Raw genomic sequence first — 19,682 nt, 5'->3', positions numbered from 1 at the left:
CCATCGACCGGCTGTCGACTGTCGGCTGTCCCCTGATCTTTAGTTTAAAGCCTTGTCAATGAACTTCCTTATGTTCTCAGCCAAGACTCTTGCTCCTTGTTTGGCTAGGTGAAGTCCGTCCTTTCTATAGTACCCACTCTTTCCCCAGAATGATGTCCAGTTTCACACGAAGTCAAAACCCTCTTCCTCGCACCAACACCTCATCCAGGCGTTCACCGCTCTCAGTTCATCCTGTCTCGTAGCGTCCGCTCTCGGTACCGGAAGGATTTCCGAGAAAGCCACTTTTACCTCTTCGACCTTCAACTGCCTTCCAAGTGAACGGAGCTGGTCCTTTAATTCTTCCCTGTCTTACTTCTGTCCGCAAACATCGTTGGTTCCCACATGGATGAGCACCGCTGTTTCCTTTCCCCCTGCTCCTTCTATGATCCTGGTGATCCTGCTTGCCACATCCTTCACTCTTGCACCAGGCAGGCAGGTGACTAGTCTATCCCTTCTTCCTCCCGCAATGTGGCTGTCTACATTTCTTATTATGGAATCTCCGACTATAATCCCAATCTTCTCTAGTTGGAGGATCCTCGGGGGTCTTAAGTCTGTATCCTCGGAGTGATTTTTGTTTTCTTTCATCTGTGTCTCGTCCTCAGTTGGTATATCGTCTCTGCTGATTGGATTGTTGTCTCTTACTACCTCAATTGTTCCAGCCTCCTTGGATGTTCGGATGCTGTTCTCCAGCCCTGGGGTCTCCACTATCTGCTGGTGGGCATCTTCGATGTATCTCTCCAATTCTTCAATTGCTTCACAAGCGCTGGACTCCACAGTCAACCTCTCCTGCGTGCGATTTTCCTCTTTATTAATGAGAAGTTCTTCTAGTTCCCTCACCGTTCCTTCCAGCAACCAGACTTGCTGTTTTAGGCTTTCCAGCTCCCTGCACCGACTGCAAATGTATGCCATAATCCCAGAGGGGAAGTATTCATACATATTACAGCCGGTACAGAAGACTGGAAAGCACATCTTCTGGCTTCCGTTGGTGCTCATAACCTGCTTATGACCCAAGGATTTGGGATCAATAATTTGTTGGCCTTGCTTCCTGGCTCTTTCTTAAGGCGTCTTCACAAAGGCGCTCTCGCTAAGGCGAGCGCCTTTGCCGCTCGCCTTCGCCATGCGCCGAACGGCCGCGCGCCGTTGGCCCTCTCCCTTTTAAGGGGGAGCCGAGTCGCGCTGTTGCTGACATGCTGGGGGGTGGGCGGAGCTACCTCTCGCCTACCCCGCGCTGCCTGCGATCGTATCTAGCCTTCCCTTGGTGTAAAAGATAAAATAAGTATGTCTCCTTACAGTTTTGCTGCTCCAGTGGTTCCTGCCTCCTTCACCGGCTGTAATTGATTTTCCGCGGCTCTCCCTTTTAAGGGGGAGCCGAGTCGTGCTGTTGCTGACGCGCTGGGGGGTGGGCGGAGCTACCTCTCACCTACCCCGCGCTGCCTGCGATCGTATCTAGCCTTCCCTTGGTGTAAAAGATAAAATAAGTATGTCTCCTTACAGTTTTGCTGCTCCGGTGGTTCCTGCCTCCTTCACCGGCTGTAATTGATTTTCCGCGGCTCTCCCTTTTAAGGGGGAGCCGAGTCGCGCTGTTGCTGACGTGCTGGGGGGTGGGCGGAGCTACCTCTCGCCTACCCCGCGCTGCCTGCGATCGTATCTAGCCTTCCCTTGGTGTAAAAGATAAAATAAGTATGTCTCCTTACAGTTTTGCTGCTCCGGTGGTTCCTGCCTCCTTCACCGGCAGATGATGGAAGTGGGGGGAAAGAGAGAGAAGGGGCAGATGATGGAAGTGGAGAGAAGGGGGATAGAGAAGAGTGCAGATGATGGAAGTGGGGGAAAGAGAGAGAAGGGGCAGATGATGGAAGTGGGGAGAAGGGAGAGAAAATGTTGAATGGAAGTGGAGAAAGAAATCCATCCATACTGGATGGAAGGAGGGATAAAGAAAAAGGACATATGCTGGATGGGGGAAGAAGATAGAGTTAGTGAGATAGTGGAGGGGTGAAGGAAAGGGGTGGCATGCTGTGGGTAGACATAGTGAAAAGAGGGACTTTGAGGACTGCATAGTAAGAACAAATTTAATTTAGACGGACGCAGAAAATAAAGAAGGAAGACCAGAGAAGGAAAGGGAAGAGAGAGAGGAGAGAGAGATGCCAGAGAACAGGGAAGGAGACAGAAATATCAGATCTGAGTGGAGGAAATGAGAAGAGAGAGATGCTAAAAACCACAGGGGGAGGGGAAGAGAAATTAAAGGAGAAAGATGCCAGACCATGAGGGAACAGAGGGAAGATGATAGATGCCAGACCAAAAGGGGGAGGATGTCTAGTAGAGAGATGGCATGGGGAGACAGACAGTTTCTGGAAGGGGCAGACAGTGGATGGAACGGGCAGATGCTGGATTGAGGAGACAGGGCAGACGCTGGAAGGAAAAGAGTGAAAAGAAGATAAAAGCAGAAACCAGAGACAACAAAAGGTAGAAAAAAATCATTTCATGTCTATTTTGTCATTAGAATATATCAGATTTGAAATATGTATCCTGCTAGAGACATAACTGGGGACTGCAAAGCCCAGGCAGTACTTCTTTAGCTTCCAGCTGGCTTAGGGCTCTCTCGGACCAGGGGGCATTCCCCTAACACTATTCCTGTCATGTGTGACTGCAGTATTCTGTTAGCATGATATTTCTGTGTAGCATTCTATAATAATTTGGCTTGTTCAGTTTTCTTGATAGTAGAGGGGATATATGTGAAGAGAAGGGGAGACAGGGGTTTTGTTGGTCCTTGCTCTGTATATTTATATTTATAAAATGACAATTGTACAGAATATTGTTTCTTTGTATACTTTAATAAAATATGTTCAATATAAAGTCATAACTGAGACTTATGTGGATGGGATCAGATGGTTTGCGGGGACTGAGCTTGCGGAGGCGGGGTGGAAATGTGTTTTTTAAATTTCAGTCTTAGTAGTTTTATTTCTGCCGGTGTAAAAAGGTTGAAAACATTACTCTAGAGCAGAGTCAGCAGCTGTGCTGAGGTGCAGGAAGGTCCCCTGATGACTCGTTTGCCGTCTTTGCTCCGGAAAAAGTAAGTTATGTCGGAGGGGGTGGACCCGGCAGACGCAGTCATCGTGGTTCCTTGCCGCAACTCCCTGCATCTGCCGGGTCAACCCCCTCCGACGTAACTTACTTCTTCTGGAGAAAAGCCTGGAGTCATCGCGGGACCTTCCAGCACGTGGCTACTGACTCTGCTCCAGAGCTACTACGTCAGAGTGGGGTGGACCGGCAGCTACAGTCATCGCAAAAAAAGGAGCAGGACTGCTGGAATGAAAGAGTGGTGCAGGGAGAGAAAGGGGGCAGGGTGGCATGGAAGGGTGGTGCTGATGGAATTGATGTACAGGGAAAGGGGAGAGAGACATAAGGGTGAAGGATACTGGATGGAATTGGATTGGAGGGAAAGAAAGGGGGCAGATGCTGATTGAAGAGGGGTGGATGGAGAGAGAAAGGGCAGACATTGGATGGTAGTGTGGTAGATAGAGGGGGAGCCTATGCTGGATGGAAGTGCAGATGGGAGAGATAAGGGAGCAAATGCAGGAAGGAAATGGGAGGAGAGAAAGAGGGGAGCAGACGATGGAAGTGGACAGAGAGAGGAGAAGGTACTAGATGGAAGGGGTAGAGGACGAGGGCACATGATGGAAGGAGGGGATAAATAAAAGGAGGGCACATGATAGGGGAAAAGGATTGAGTTAGGGAAATACTGGAGGGGATGAGGGAAAGAGATGGTGAGCTGTAGGTAGACAGTAAAAAAGGAAATTGATGAGAGGGTAGTAAGAACATAATCTAGATGGATGCAGAAAATAAATTGAAAAGGAAAATGAGGGAAGAAAGGGATTGCAGAAGAGAGGTGTGGGAGAGGGAAGGAGAGGAGAGAGATGCCAGACCAATGGGGTGAAAGGAGAGATGGAAGGGGGAGGCATACAGTTTCTGGAAGGGGCATAGAAGGAGAGAAGATGCCATATAGGGGCAGAGAGATGGCAGACAGTGGATGGAAGGAAGAGAGTAACAAGAAGACGAGGAAAGCAGAAACCAGAGAAGACAAAGGTAGAACAAATTTTCTATTTATTTATTGCTTTAGGAGACATGTGTCACTGTTTCTGTGGTGTTGCATTGTATGCAGAGTCCAGCTTCTTGCTGGTTCAATTTAACCTTTGTCTATGTATTTCTATTTTATCCCCCCTTTTACAAAACTGTGGAGCGTTTTTTAGCGCCAGCCGTGGTGGTAGCAGCTCTGATGCTCAGAATTCTATGAGCGTCAGAGCTGTTACCACTGTGGCTAAAATCCACACTACAGTTTTGTAAAAGGGGGAGGGGTTAGTTTGTGATGACATATTCCATACTAGGCGAAGGTGTTTTCTGTGTTCTGTGTGTTCGAAAGACATGATTTTCTGTTAGGTGTAGGATTGATCTGTACTAGTCTGGCTTGTTTAGTTTTACAATGGGTGTATTGATGTTATACTGCTCACTGTATATGTAAGATGCTGCCTTTTCCTAGGTACTCATGTGTGATGTGTGGCTTTTTACTAAAAAATATTTTTTTCGTACAGATGGGGGGGGGGGGTGCCAAAAAATGATGGCCTCGGGTGTCACATATGCTAGGTACGCCACTGAACCCAATGACTAATTAAAAAGGGTCCACATGAAAAAAACAAGAATACTAAATATCACAAAAAACAAAAAAAGTCCAAAAAAAGTGGGGATGGAACAGTACACAACCACCAGGGGATATATTAAATCTCAATGATGAGAAGTACTTCCAAAAAACTTTATTGATATAAAGTAACTTGACCTGACATGATCTGTGTTTTGGCTCAGAGAGCCTACCTCAGGGATACATATTGTATCTAAAAATGACATATACAGATATTTTAGATCATAAGGTGAAACATTAGTAACAAATAATTTTTAAAAACAATAAAACAAATGAACAATATAATTGATTTGAACATACTGAAAAATAAAATAAATATATAATAATTATAATCTTGAACCACATAACAAACAGGTGTAATAGAAATAACCAAATCATGAAAAAAATATGTTAGATGATGATTTAAGCCAAAAAAAAATATTAAAAAAATATGTTTCTATGGAAAAATATATTTAAGGTAAGTATGAGATACATATGCAGATAAATTAAATATTTAAAAATAAGCCTACCAGGTAGATTGTGGTCTCATGAACTGGGAAGAAATTACACTTTTCCCTCCGTATTTACGGGAGTTAGGGGCAGAGCCAGCCTGTGATTACAGAGAAATCACGAATAATTATTTCTATGTACTTGCCCAGACTCTGCTCAGCTTTGCACTCTTCGCCACCTGCCTCAGTGATCCGGCACCTGCCAGCAGCTGTTTAAAAATCTGAGGACTGTTTCTAATTTCCCCTTGTGCTGCATTTACTACTGATGTCAGAACCCATCACCACCTGGAGCGGATCCAACTCTAAGGGACTTCAACGCTGCCTGATGTTCTTTAAGTGATATAGGTGCCTCAAGATTTCCTTTTATATGCTTGGGAATTTTTGGCCCCTTAATTAACTTTAAAAACTCTAAACCCTCAAGTTCTCTATTTGAATAAAGCTTAGAAGAATATAAAGCTTTATAATAGTTCAAAAATTGTTTTAAAATATTTCCAATCTGAGAATGAGTTTCACCCTTCTCATCTTTAATAGCCACAATCTTTACTTTTCTTTTTTTGTTTTGTTTTGAGATAATTAGCCAATAATCTTCCCGCTTTATTCGAGTTTCCATAATACAGAGCCTGTTGAGAAAACAAATCTTTCCTAGCCAATTGTGAGGAAATCTCATTATATTTATATTTATCTTTCAAGAGGGCCTATAAAGTAATTTGTTCCCATTTTGAGGCCAATTGTGACTCTAAATTCTTAATATTTTGTTCCAGATTAGAAAATTCCTTTTTTAACAATCTCCTAATATATGCTGAATATGAAATGATTTGCCCTCTCATAGTAGCTTTGAAAGCATCCCACAATGTTTCTAGAGAGATTTCCTCTGAGGAATTAAGTTGAAAATATTAATTCATCTTTATTTGAAATTCCTCAAAAAAGTTTGAATCTGCACACAGGTGTACTACAATCTTTTTCAGTAAATTGAAATTCAATCCAAACTCCAGCATGATCCGACAAAACAATTGGGTCTATGCTGACTTTTGTAACCTGCTTAGTTAATTGATCTGAAACAAAAATGTAATCTATTCTGGAAAACAAATTATGAACATGGGAACAGAAAGAAAATTCCCGAGCATTAAAATGAAGAATTTGTCATATATCGTTCAAGCCACAGGATTGATCTTGTGCAGTAAATTGTCCACAGACATAACAGAAATTATCAGGATGGTTAACACAACCTCGTCGGTTCATAATAATTATAATATCTTAGACAAAAGCAAACAAAATATAAAAATTCACAGGTAGAAAAAGCAGCACAATCACTTTTTAGTATAAACTTTCAAATTACTGGTATATGTGATTGATAAGCTGTCCTAAAATGCAATACACTTATCCCTCCGTATTTGCTGTGATAGGGGATTAACAGAACCGCAAATATAGAAAAAACGCAAATAACTTTTTCATATGTTATTCGCTGTTTTCTATTAAAAACCATCGTGAATATGGTGAAACCGCGAATAACATGGTGGGAGACCTGGCCTGTTCTGAAGGAGAGGCAAAACACGGTGAAGAAAGTGTTGGGAATCAGGGATTTTCTTTGTAAACGCTTGGAATCAGCAATTTCTCTATGCAAGCTGACATAATTGGGGGTCAGGAGCCAGCAAGATAAAAACCGTGAATAATCGAAACCGTGAATAATCGAAACCGTGAATGCTGAAAGAATACGGAGGAAGAAGTTTATTGTGTTACAGAAACAATAAAATACCGACACTTCACGGTAGCATTATTGACGAAAATGATATAAGCACAAACTGATGCATAACTTAAAAATAGGATGTGATAGATAAAAACTATTTTCAGATTTAGAGTCAGCATGTGGCCCTTGTTAAGGTACAGGTGATAGAACTCCAGTAGCAAAATGCTTGTTGACCAGTGTTATGTGTATCCTGATCTACTAGGTGTGTCCCTAGGACTGCGCTGAGAACCACTGCTCTAATGTTATCAGGCAACTGTTTCATGACATCAGCTGTATCAAAATCCCACTTCTTTTTTTTTTTTTTACATTTCATTACGATGGAGCAGAGACTAATGGGTAATAAAAGTGATACTAACCAGGTAAAGCAAACTAAGCAAATATAAGATCTCACTTTGGTGCAGGGACTTTTGTCATCTTGATGAGTTTCATAAAGGGCAGAGAATGGGGTCTTTAATATCATATTAATTACATAGTTTTTATTGGGTTAATTGATATAATGTCATTTTATATGCTGTTAATAACAATAATAATAATAATGTCAAGGAACATAGTCTTTCTGTTCTCATCATTGTGATGGGTAAAAACATGTTAGAAATATGACTATTATTACTATGGTGACTTTCTCACATATGCTTTCTCTGTTTGCTTTTTTTCTAGGAGTTGGTGTGCCCCTGGTTCTCACCTACATATATGGTGTTGTGCTGCTGTCCATCTGCAGGAACAGGTGGCGTTGTAGAGGCAGCTCTGGAGGCTCTGTTGAGCAGGGAGTGGTGGAGCTAAATAACCTAATAAAATGTGAGTCTGTTCTCTTTTTTTTACATTGAAACAGAGAAACATGGTGGCAGATAAAGACCAAATGGCCCATCTAGTCTGACCATCCACAGTATCTACTCCTCCTCACTGTAAGTGAGCCTACATGCCTGTCTCATGCGTACTTGAATTCAGACAGTCGAAGAAACATCAGCAAGAGGGATGTCCACTTCCTCCTACTGGACCTTTCCCCTCCTAGTGCATCTTGGGATGCACTGGGAGGGGCCTAAGGCTCTGATTGGCTTGGCCTTCCCTCTTACATCAGAGGGAAGGCTTCTGGGCCAGCCACTGCCCGTGACTTTGTAAATGACTGTGCAGGAGGAGGAAGGCTTACACACTGATTCTTCTTCTGGGGGATTGGGGGAGTCTTCTGTAAGGGGTTGCTGCCAAGATGTTGTTTCTTACAGGGAGTTGGGGGCTCATGGCCTTCCAATGCCACCAAGCTGCTTCTTCTTGCAGGGGTGGGAGTAAGCTTCTGAGGGTTGGGGGTCTTCTGGACGATTTGCCCCAAGCTGCTGTTTCTTCTGGGGGTTTGGGGGGCATGGCCCCCACATGTTGCCAAGCTGCTTCTTCTTGCAGGGGTGGGGGTTGGGGGGTCAAGTATCAACTTCCTAATTCTGATAATCGGTAAATGTAAGAGGTGATGCACCCCAGAGGCGAGAAGCTCAATTCCTGCAAAACTCCCATCCTTGGATTACTTGTGGAGTGAGAGCAGACCCAGAGCTCACAATTAGAGCTCCTGCCTGGGTACTTGAATCTACTCAACAAAGAAATAGTTTCTCAGAAGATCACATCTCTAAGGCTTTTATAAAAATTTGGCCTCAGTTTTAACAAAGATTACTAGCTTGAGATTATAGAACTATTATTCTTAGATGTTTCCCTAGAGGTCTTAAGAGGATATGACCTGAATGCCTTTACACTTGGGTCAAGGTAAAATCTTCAGAATGTTTTAAATTCTTGTTCTTGCATCTTTCAAAGTTCTTCTTTGGAGCTTTTGAGATTTTATCCAGTCTTTCTGATAGGTTGTTTGTTTTTAATTCACCAAATTCCATCTCTAGGGAAGCAAGGTAATCCTTTGGTATTTTATCACTTTGGGCCAGATACTGCAAATGGCGCCATTATTGGGTGGTGCCTCCAAACACTGCACCGTATGCAGAATTAAAGCTACATAAAACATAGGTGCTGAACATGTAGGCCAAGGTTTTAAAGGCATACATTTCTGGCACCTATCTTGCATGAGAATTTTATCAAAGAAAGCGCCTAAGGCCTCTTCTGGTATTACCGTATTTTCGCGGATATAACGCGCGCGTTATACGTGATTTTACGTACCGCGCATACCCCTCGCGCGTTATATGCCTGAGTGCGGTATACAAAAGTTTTTAAACATAGTTCCCACCCCGCCCGACGCCCGATTCACCCCCCCAGCAGGACCGCTCGCACCCCCACCCCGAACGACCGCTCGCACGCGCTCCCACCCGCACCCGCATCCACGATCGGAGCAAGAGGGAGCCCAAGCCCTCTTGCCCGGCCGACTCCCCGACGTCCGATACATCCCCCCCCCGGCAGGACCACTCGCACCCTCACCCCGAAGGACCGCCGACTCCCCAACAATATCGGGCCAGGAGGGAGCCCAAACCCTCCTGGCCCCGGCGACCCCCTAACCCCACCCCGCACTACATTACGGGCAGGAGGGATCCCAGGCCCTCCTGCCCTCGACGCAAACCCCCCTCCCTCCAACGACCGCCCCCCCCAAGAACCTCCGCCCGTCCCCCAGCCGACCCGCGACCCCCCTGGCCGACCCCCACGACACCCCCACCCGCCTTCCCCGTACCTTTGTGTAGTTGGGCCAGAAGGGAGCCCAAACCCTCCTGGCCACGGCGACCCCCTAACCCCACCCCGCACTACATTACGGGCAGGAGGGATCCCAGGCCCTCCTGCCCTCGACGCAAACCCCCCTTCCCCCCAGCCGACCCGCGACCCCCCTGGCCGACCCCCACGACCCCCCCACCCCCCTTCCCCGTACCTTTGGAAGTTGGCCGGACAGACGGGAGCCAAACCCGCCTGTCCGGCAGGCAGCCAACGAAGGAATGAGGCCGGATTGGCCCATCCGTCCTAAAGCTCCGCCTACTGGTGGGGCCTAAGGCGCGTGGGCCAATCAGAATAGGCCCTGGAGCCTTAGGTCCCACCTGGGGGCGCGGCCTGAGGCACATGGGGAGTCGGCGGTCCTTCGGGGTGAGAGTGCGAGTGGTCCTGCCGGGGGGGGGGGGATGTATCGGACGTCGGGGGGGGCATCAGGCTTTCAGGATGGGGACAGACCTTCAAGGGGGGACAGGACTTCAAGGGAGGACAGTGCACGGAAGTCAGGGGGGGTGAACGGAGAGTCGGGACAGCGCACGGAAAGTCAGGGCGGGCGAAAGGAGAGTCGGGCAGCATGCGCGTTATATGCCTGAGCGCGGTATAGAAAAGTTTTTGTACATATCATCGTGATTTCTGCGCGCTATACCCCTGTGCGCGTTTTACAATGGTGCGCGTTATATCCGCGAAAATACGGTAACCATGCCCATAATGGCCTTAGGCATTGTAAGGTGCTTCCCTAAATGGGAGAATGGTGCTCCATTTTTTTAATGGCATTTTAACTTGTTTTTAATTGGTTCAGTCAATTACTGCACCAATTTAACCAGTTAAAAGAAGATATTGGGCATTAGGACATCTAATGCTGCCTAACTTACAACATTGTTATTAGAATCTGGCTTTTTGTGTTTTTCTACTGAGAATGGGCCTTTGCTATGGTCTTCTTGTCCTTGTGGTGAGTTATCAGGGCAGAGATTTTCCCATTTGTTGTTTCATATTCAGGATATGGGCAGTTTACTGTAAAGGTTGATGTTGGTTGTCACAGCTTTTTTGAGTGTTTTAAATTGTTGTTCAGATTTTTCTCAGGCTGGCTTTGCGTCCTTGGATCATCACTTTTCAATTGTGGTATATATTTATGGTACTCCTAGGTTTATAGAATGATCTATCTGTATTTATCTTTGTTCTAGCCTTTTTTTTGGGGGGGGGATATTAGTAAATAATTTCTAGAAGGTCTTGTGCCAGATATATGTATTTTCTATGTAGAATAAGAGGTTGATTATGGTCTTCCATAGAGGGAGCATGCTGCAAACTTCAGTTATGGGTGACATTTTAATGTATCACTTTTCAAATCTTCTTTTTCAGTTGTTATGCTTTCAGGATATTGAAACATAGAAACATAGAAATAGACGGCAGATAAGGGCCCACAGCCCATCTAGTCTGCCCACCTTAATGTCCCTCCCCTACCTTTGCCCTGTGAATAGATCCCATGTGCCGATCCCATTTGGCCTTAAAATCAGGCACGCTGCTAGCCTCAATCACCTGTAGTGGAAGACTATTCCAGCGATCAACCACTCTTTCAGTGAAAAAGAATTTCCTGGTGTCACCTCGTAGTTTCCCGCCTCTGATTTTCAACGGATGCCCTCTTGTTGTCGTGGGACCCTTGAAAAAGAAGATATCTTCCTCCGCCTCGATGCGGCCCGTAAGATACTTGAACGTCTCGATTATGTCCCCCCTCTCTCTGCGCTCCTCGAGCGAGTATAGCTGTAATTTGTCAAGCCGTTTTTCGTATGGTAGATCCTTGAGTCCCGAGACCATCCGGGTGGCCATTCTTTGCACCGACTCCAGTCTCAGCACATCCTTTGGATAATGCGGCCTCCAGAATTGCACACAGTATTCCAGGTGAGGCCTCACCATGGATCTATACAATGGCATAATGACTTCCGCTTTACGACTGACGAAACCCCTTCGTATGCAGCCCATGATTTGTCTTGCCTTGGACGAAGCCTGCTCCACTTGATTGGCAGACTTCATGTCCTCACTGATGATTACCCCCAAGTCTCGTTCTGCTACCGTTTTTGCTAGGATCTCGCCATTAAGGGTATAAGACTTGCATGGATTCTGGCTGCCCAGGTGCATAACTTTGCATTTTTTGGCATTGAAGTTGAGTTGCCATGTCCTAGACCATCGCTCCAGTAGGAGTAGGTCGTGCATCATGTTGTCGGGCACTGAATCTTCGTCTGTTGTGCATTTGCCCACTACATTACTAAGTTGGTGTCATCGGCGAATAATGTTATTTTACCTCGAAGCCCTTCTGCCAAGTCTCTTATAAAGATGTTGAATAGGATTGGGCCCAAGACTGAGCCCTGTGGTACTCCACTAATCACCTCTGTCATTTCGGAGGGGGTGCCGTTCACTACCACCCTTTGGAGCCTACCTCCAAGCCAGCTCCCAACCCATTTCGTCAATGTGTTACCTAATCCTATAGAACTCATCTTGCTCAGTAACCTGCGGTGTGGTACGCTATCGAATGCTTTGCTAAAGTCCAGGTACACGATGTCCAGGGACTCCCCAATATCCAGCTTCCCCGTTACCCAGTCAAAGAAGCTGATCAGGTTGGATTGGCAGGATCTCCCCTTAGTAAATCCATGTTGTCTCATAAATTTCATGTCTATCTTAGAGAATAGTGTAGTTTCCTGCTACCATTCTCTTTCTTCTTGCAGTTTTGGGTATTTCTTGTATAAATTCTTGGTGAATTGCTTCCTTTGGATCTTCTTGTCTTTGTCTCCTGGAGCTGTTACAGAAAGCCTTTGGAATGTGACAGGCCATTCAGGATGTTATGAATTTCAGTTTTATAATTTATTTTTTAAATTCTCTTTTTCAGGATGTGCCTTGGTTTCAAGGTTAGAATATTCTTCTCACTTCTTAAGTGTGGAGTAGGTTGAACAGTATAGTGAAGAACATCCCCTCACTGATATTGCAATTAAGTCACTTTGCAGCAGGGGGCACTAGCTCACTGATGCAAAGAGTAAGCCACCTTAGGGGGTGGGGCACAAGCAGAGAGGAGTTTAAATGCCCAGAGGCTGAATATAGTGAGGAGGCCCTGCGTGTAGAGGACTCCAAAGGTGTGGCAAGCAGGGTTGCAATAGCTAGGAAGAGCCTGGGGAAGAATGGTGGTCTTAGCAGAGAGTACTAACCTAAAAGTGACAGAGGCAGAAGCAGATTTGAGGTGGAATACATTTATCTTACAACTTGTTTGTCAGTGTGACTGGGGAAGTCAGGGCCAAATGATACCCAGTGCGGAGTACTGAAACTGGACTGGTGGGGATTCCAGGAAGAGACAAGGAGATTGGTCTTCCAATCATGGTCTCCATGCTTGGAGAGGCAACCAAGCATGTGCATGGGCCTACAGGAGCAGGCCATGGGAGAGAGAGTTTATGAGTATAAAGAAGTAAATTTATATGACCTAGTACAGTGTTTCCTGCAGTACCCCCTTGCCACTCAGGTTTTCAGGGTATCCACAATAAATATGCATGAGATTGATTTGCATACACTGCTTCCATTGTGTACAAATCTCTTTCATGCATATTCAGCCCCATATTCAGCCCCATTCCAGCAGGTCCTGCCCCATTCCACCCCCAGGCCTGCCCCACCCCCTTCGACCTGCATGAGCAACGTCGGACAACATTCATGCATGCGCGGATGCCGTCTCGATGTCGCTCGTTGCCAGAAGCCTTTCAAAACCAGGACAAAGTGCCAGGTTTTGAAAAGCCAGCCGGATCTCCGGCCATGTCCTCAAAAGGAGGACATGTCCAGGGAAAGGAGGACATCTGGTAATCCTAATTGTGGATATCCTGAAAACCTGACTGGCAAGGGGGTACTCCAGGACCACCTTGGAAAACACTGAACTAATATTCCTGACCTGTGGAGAGAATAGGCTAATCATTTCTCTGCATGTAAATATTTTCCTTTCACCTTTAACCCCTGAGTGGCTGTGTTTAACCAAAGGCCCAGGACTATCAACAGTCACGCAACTACATTGGTGCTGTATTTTGATGTAAAATTTATGGATGCATTGTGATATCATAGTCCTTAGTTCTGTATATTTAGCAGAGAGCTTCCTGCTCCCATCCTCATCTCTGTGTACCTGATTGTCTTTTTCAATAAGGAAAGTTTGAAAAACCCTGTCCAGAGAAGCATGGTTTGCTTTGTAGTTCTGCACAAGTGCTTTCTTGAACTGATCAGCAGGTGTCACATTTTGTTTAATAGCTGAGGCTGCTTCCACTCCCTTCCTCCAAGATGGGGAGTGTGTGGTGCAGTGGTTAGAGCCACAGTTTCAGCACCCTGAGGTTGTGGGTTCAAATCCCACACTACTCCTTGTGACCCTGGGCAAGTCCCTTAATCTCCCATTGACCCAGGTACATTAGATAAAGTGTGAGCCTGCCGGGACAGATAGGGAAAAATGCTTGAGTACCTGAATGTAAACCATTTAGACTATAAGTGGTATATAAATGCTTAAATAAATAAAATAAAATACTACTACTTATATAGTGCTGAAATGCATAAGCAACGCTGTACATTTTTATATTTATAGACGGTCCCTGCTCAGAACTTACAATCTAACTTGGATAGACAGACATGACATATAGGGCTGGGGATGCAGAACCCAAGCTGAGAGGAGTTAAGAGTCAAAAGCACTCTCAAGTAAGCTTTTAATTGGGCCTTTAACTGGGACTTTAACATTGCCTGAGACGGAGCCTGCCATAGGGATTCAGGCAGCTTGTTCCTTGGTGCAGCAAGGCAGAAGGGACGGAGTCTGGAATTGGCAGTTGAAGAGAAGGGCACAGATAGGATGGACTTACCAGCTGAGCTTAACTCACTGGGGGGATCATAGATAGGGTTACCAGATTTTCTGTCTGAGGCCTGAGAGTAGTGAGTTGTCTAAGCGCAAGGTGATGAGGAAGTAGATAAAAGTTTTGGTAGTGTGCTTAGAGAGGAAGGGTTGGATTTTGGTAATATTATAGAGGAAGAAGCAGCAAGTTTTAGCGATATGTTGTATTTGGGCAGTGAAGGAGAGAGGAGTCAAAGATGACCCCTAGATTACGAGCAGACAAAACAGGAAGGATGAGAGTGTTGTCTACAGAGGCGGAGAACAAGGGAAGCGGAGAGGTGGGTTTAGGCGGAAAGATGAGCAGCTCTCTTTTAGCCATATTCAATTTTAAATGGTGGTGAGACATCCAGGTGACAATGTTGGACAGGCAGGCTGAGACTCTGGTCTGGGTTTCAGTAGAGATATCTGGCGCAGAGAGGTAGATCTGGGAGTCATCAGCTTAGAGGTAGGGGATGAGATCAGCGCTCCAAGTGAGCAAATGTAGATTGAGAAAACGAGTGGTCCCAGGACAGAGGTCACATTTGTTTAATAGCTGAGGCTGCTTCCACTCCTTTCCCCCAAGATGGAGAAATATTACTTCTAGTTTCTACTTTATTTGATTCTGCACCTGTCAGTTAAATCAGTGAATTTGAACAATCAGGTCGAAAAAAAAGTCATCTTGTGCTTATTATTTGCTCATCTTGGGAAGCTGTTTTTTAAATGAAGCTATTTAGATGTATACTCTGTGCTTATTTGTAGTGAATGAGCTCTGGTCTGCACTTCCAAATACTGTGATGGGTGAGAACACCACCCAGGAAGCTGCCTCTCTGCCGAGTACCAGCTACAGTCATCAGGACAGAGAAGGTGCAAAGCAGCAGGATAATCAATCGGCGAGCACTGTGGCGCTGGCAGGCAGTATGCTGAGCGAGGTACAGGAGTCATCCTACAGGTGATTATGACCAGCAGAGGCAGGGAGAGAGCAACAGGAAGGAGGAAACTGGAGGAGAAAGGGAGAGGAAGAGAAAGAAGGAATCAAATGAGGATAAAATGAAGGGATGGTTTGGGGAGGACATGTCTGGGGGGTAAGAAGAGGGGTGGGGGGGTGTTCGCTTATGAGGTTGTAAATTTTTATAAAAATTAAAGTTGAATTTTGCAATTGGTTTTACAAATCTGTTTGCCAGTTTTGTTGTTTAGTGCCACTCATTTGCTTTGCTTGGGTTTTGGTCATTGATGTAATCTTTTGGTTTCAATAAAAGACTCAAATAAAAAAAGGTAGGATGGTTGAAGGGCACTGAAACTAAAAGAAGCCTACTTATTTACATGTGGTCTTTCTTTTCAGAGAAGGGATAAACTTTGAGGTGGAAGTGGAGGTTGAGACACACCCTCAGACAATACGGCAGCAGAGCCTGGGAAGCATCATGTCTGTCCAGAGCCTTTCAGTTGAGTCCCTGGGATGTTCGCGGGAGCAGCTTTGCTCCAGTGACACTACCAGCAGAGGGACTGCAGCAGAAACTCACAGTGGGCTGTAAAACAGGACACACACAGACACTTTACAACTTTGCCTCTAGCAGCAATAGGACATGAACAGAAGATCGTTGTAGACAAAGAGCCTATGCCATGAACTTTCACTCTGCCTCATGACTCAAGCTCGGGAAGGGAAATTCCTCTGTGTGTGGTTTTTTTTTTTTAATATAAACCATCATCACTTATGTGGAATTTTGATAGGCCTGAATTTGGTTTAGGATGTTCATAAATCTACAATGTCAGGCTTCTATTCCACAAGTAATACAAGGTTTCTACATTCCTTTCCTCCACAGCAATCTAGTTGAACCTTGTTTTCAATAACACACCATACGCTGCCTCAGTATGGAATGCAAGGTCCTTAGAGCCTACAGACAAGATGCAAGAACACTGAGTTGTTATTAAGAGCTGGATCAGAATAGACTGGTGTTGGCCCCATTTTCAATTCCGTATCTTACCTTCTGGATGGACATTATATGTCTCCTTAGCTGTGAAATGAGCAGCAGTGTGCCGTGAGACTGTGAAAAGCCAATTTCTTTAAAAATGTCTGCTTTGTAAGTGGGGAAAAAAAGGAGACAAAAGCATGTAACAGAAGACCAGACATTAGGAAACAGAAAAACAGGCTACAATGACAAAAGGAAAGAAAATAGGAAGAAAAAAAAAAATACAAAGATTAAAAGATTGGTGGAAAAATTCAAAGACCAGAAATTGTACTCATTAAAAGGGTAAAGTAGAGAAAAAGAAAAGAGGAAGGTTAATTAAAAATAACTGAATGCAAACCAAACCAAACCAATCCAAAATGAAAGGGCCCACTATATTAAGGTTTAACCATGCATGAAGTGTGCAAGAAAATATTCTATCATGTCAACATTCATGAAAACCTTCCAGCAGAAACAGCTCTGCAACCCTTTGTAACTCAGTGATTCTCCTTTGAAATGCTGGCTTCTTGGGATGTATGAATACACTGTGACCCAGATTCTAGAAACGGCATCATAAGTTAGGTGGCAGTATGTGTCCTACTGCTGCCTAACTTAATTGCTTTAATTGGTTTTAATTAGTGCAGTAATTGACAATGCTGTTAACCCCCCCCCAATTAAAACCTAATAAAAAAGTAGGCACCAGAATCGCATTTAAACATGGCATTTATCAGCACCTAAGGTCAAACTAGGCATGGTTAGGGGGCAGAGATGAACTTAGGTGCCGTTAGCCACAATTCTTAGTCAAACTTAGGCGCCGGTAATGTAGGCCTGTAAAACCCTGGCCTACATTACTGGTGCCTAGGTTTTTAGCCAAGATTCTGTTTTTGGCGCCTATGCATGATTGAAATGCAGATGGTACCGATTTTGTAGGTGCTGTTTACAGAATAGGGCCCTTTGAGGCTGCTTTTGCTAAGTGGAAAACTAGTATGCATCTAGCAGACCTTCTTGCAGTAGGAAAGATGATTCTCAGTAGAGGAAGAATTTATCAGCCCTCTCCAAAGGTTGTCAGATTTCAGAGGGAAGGCACATTCTTTTAAAGCAGTGTATCACAAACTGTGTGCCTACTGAGATTTCAGGTGTGCTGTGACACACTGGTGAGGAGAGTCATCCATGCCGGCTGACTGCCTACAGGATGTGCCTCGCACGTCGAGAGGCATATCCTGAAGGAAGTCAGCCGACACAGATGACTCTCCTCCTGGCTGGCAACTCTCCTCCTCTCCCTGCACCTCCCGGATCTCTCCACCAAAGCGGGTCGTGGCCGGATGGGCTTCCGCGCACTTCCAAGTGCCTTCTGGCCGGGGCACTGGATTTAGTGCATCATTGGCTGGAAAGTTTGCGAGACACTGTTTAAAGGATCATGCAGGCTATGTCTTCTGCAACATATTAAAAGAGCTAGAAACAGCAGTCAAAGCGGGTATCATCTGATATACCCTTTCTGGCATTACTACATAATAGTTTTGGCTTAGTCTGAAGGAGAAGAAGACATCAGATAAGGACTAAAGACTGTAAGAAAATTAAGCAAGCAGTGGAAAGAAACAATGAATGTGTGCAGGCAGAAAGAGGGAAAGGGCCACAGTTTGGGAAAGCATCGGCCAAAAACACCACAGAAGCAGAAGACTTTTTTCAGCCAAATGGACTCTGATAATTCTCCAATGTTTTTATTAGAGACAGGACTGATCAATGACCCTCTTTCTGTCACATCATTATATTTGTTCCTTATAAGGGTAATTCTATAACAGGGTGCCCACTACAGGCACTGGTTGTGGTGTTTATTTTAGGCTTATTCTATAAAGAAAACTAGGCACCTATTTTTCATTCTAGAATTCTAGGCAAATGGCTAAAAATGTGCAACATTAAGGCATGATTATTTACACCAGCCTAGATCAGATGTAAATGCCTGCATCTACACATTAGCACATAAGTGTGTAAATGATAGAATTCTATAATTTATGCATGTTCCTGTGCACTCTGCCCATGTTTCACCCGAACTCCACCAATGCACATGCCCACTGGCAAGGCATGCCATCAAATCATGACATGTACCTATCCACTAGTCGGTGTTCTGTAAGAGGTCATTTATTCATATGTTTACTTATGCACATAAATGTCTAGAATACCACCATTTATGCACCTTCCTAAACCTAGGCAGCTCCTTATAGAATTACCCCCAATTTATGTCCAAACTTTCTATGTCCCTCCCCTGCACACAGTATCTGTCTCCTTTTTTCGTCTTGCACTCCTTCAACTTATTCCAACTCTCCCTCTGTTCTGCTTTGATTAAAAAAAAAATTAGGTAATAAAATTAATAAGTGAAAGTCATGTCTATGGTTTGTAACTGTAAACTGAAGTGACCATCACTCATAGAACAACATCACCAAAGGTTGTATCTGTTAAAAGCAGGATGGGAGGAAGAATATGCCTCTATCAGTTACTGCCATACCTCCCACTCTGTAGAAAAATATAAAAAGTGCTCTGTAATGTGACAGTCATCTATTTTACAAGGTAAGGCATCCTTTCCGATGTACAACTTTCAGTTAAACCTCTCTGTGCATTAAGGGGGGTATTCTATAAATTGCACTCAAAAATGGGGTTCACTCATTGGTATAAAAATAAATAAATAAAACCTTGTCCGTGGAGACACTGGAATGAATTAAAGCACTTCTGCAGATTATTTATTTATCTTTACACCAATGAGTGAATACTGACCTAGACCCCTGAAGAAGAATTTTTGCCGAAACACAGACCATGTGGGATCATATCACACATCAGTCATTCATTTAGTGTACATTATTTCTGGATTTGTACTTTTATTTTTGTCACAATAAACGCCTCATCAAGATCATTGCTCTCCACAGTCTGTTTTTCTTTTGTTATCTCCGTTCTTTGACTGTGGAACAATTGGGCTTTTGCTTTGTGTGCTGGAAAAGATCACCAATAAGCATTTATCTATAAAGGGCACCCACCCTTAATGCTTAGCGCTGGCTCCTGTGCCCAACTCTGGGTATCAGACTTACATTTGCTGAAACCTGGTGTAAATACTAATACCCAAGTTGTAGAAACCTAATATTCTATAACACTGCCTGCAACCTTTTGGAAGCCCATGACCCACTCGTAGCCATTCCCCTTTTTATCATATATACGCAAATAAAAACCGATCCAAATATAAACTGAGGTATCCTTTTTTCCTCCAAAAAGG

At 44.5% G+C, this 19,682-nt stretch overlaps 1 protein-coding gene across 5 annotated transcripts in view; it reads left to right on the top strand.

Annotated features, from left to right (window-relative positions):
- The window catches only part of LOC117356859 (E3 ubiquitin-protein ligase RNF19A-like), an 89,222-nt gene extending 69,894 nt beyond the window's left edge, over positions 1–19,328 (top strand). For all 5 annotated transcript variants that reach the window (XM_033936657.1, XM_033936653.1, XM_033936655.1 and 2 more), the window contains 3 exons: positions 7,616–7,753; positions 15,246–15,435; positions 15,826–19,328. In XM_033936657.1, the coding sequence (XP_033792548.1) occupies positions 7,616–7,753; positions 15,246–15,435; positions 15,826–16,015 (518 nt within the window). In that variant the 3' untranslated portion in view covers positions 16,016–19,328. The remainder of the gene's footprint in view (positions 1–7,615; positions 7,754–15,245; positions 15,436–15,825) is intronic.
- Positions 19,329–19,682: the final 354 nt, after the last annotated feature.

This window comes from Geotrypetes seraphini, chromosome 3, assembly GCF_902459505.1.
Source record: "Geotrypetes seraphini chromosome 3, aGeoSer1.1, whole genome shotgun sequence".
NCBI lineage: Eukaryota > Metazoa > Chordata > Amphibia > Gymnophiona > Dermophiidae > Geotrypetes > Geotrypetes seraphini.
Note: the sequence above shows the minus strand (reverse complement) of the source record. Positions and strands in the feature narration are given on the sequence as shown.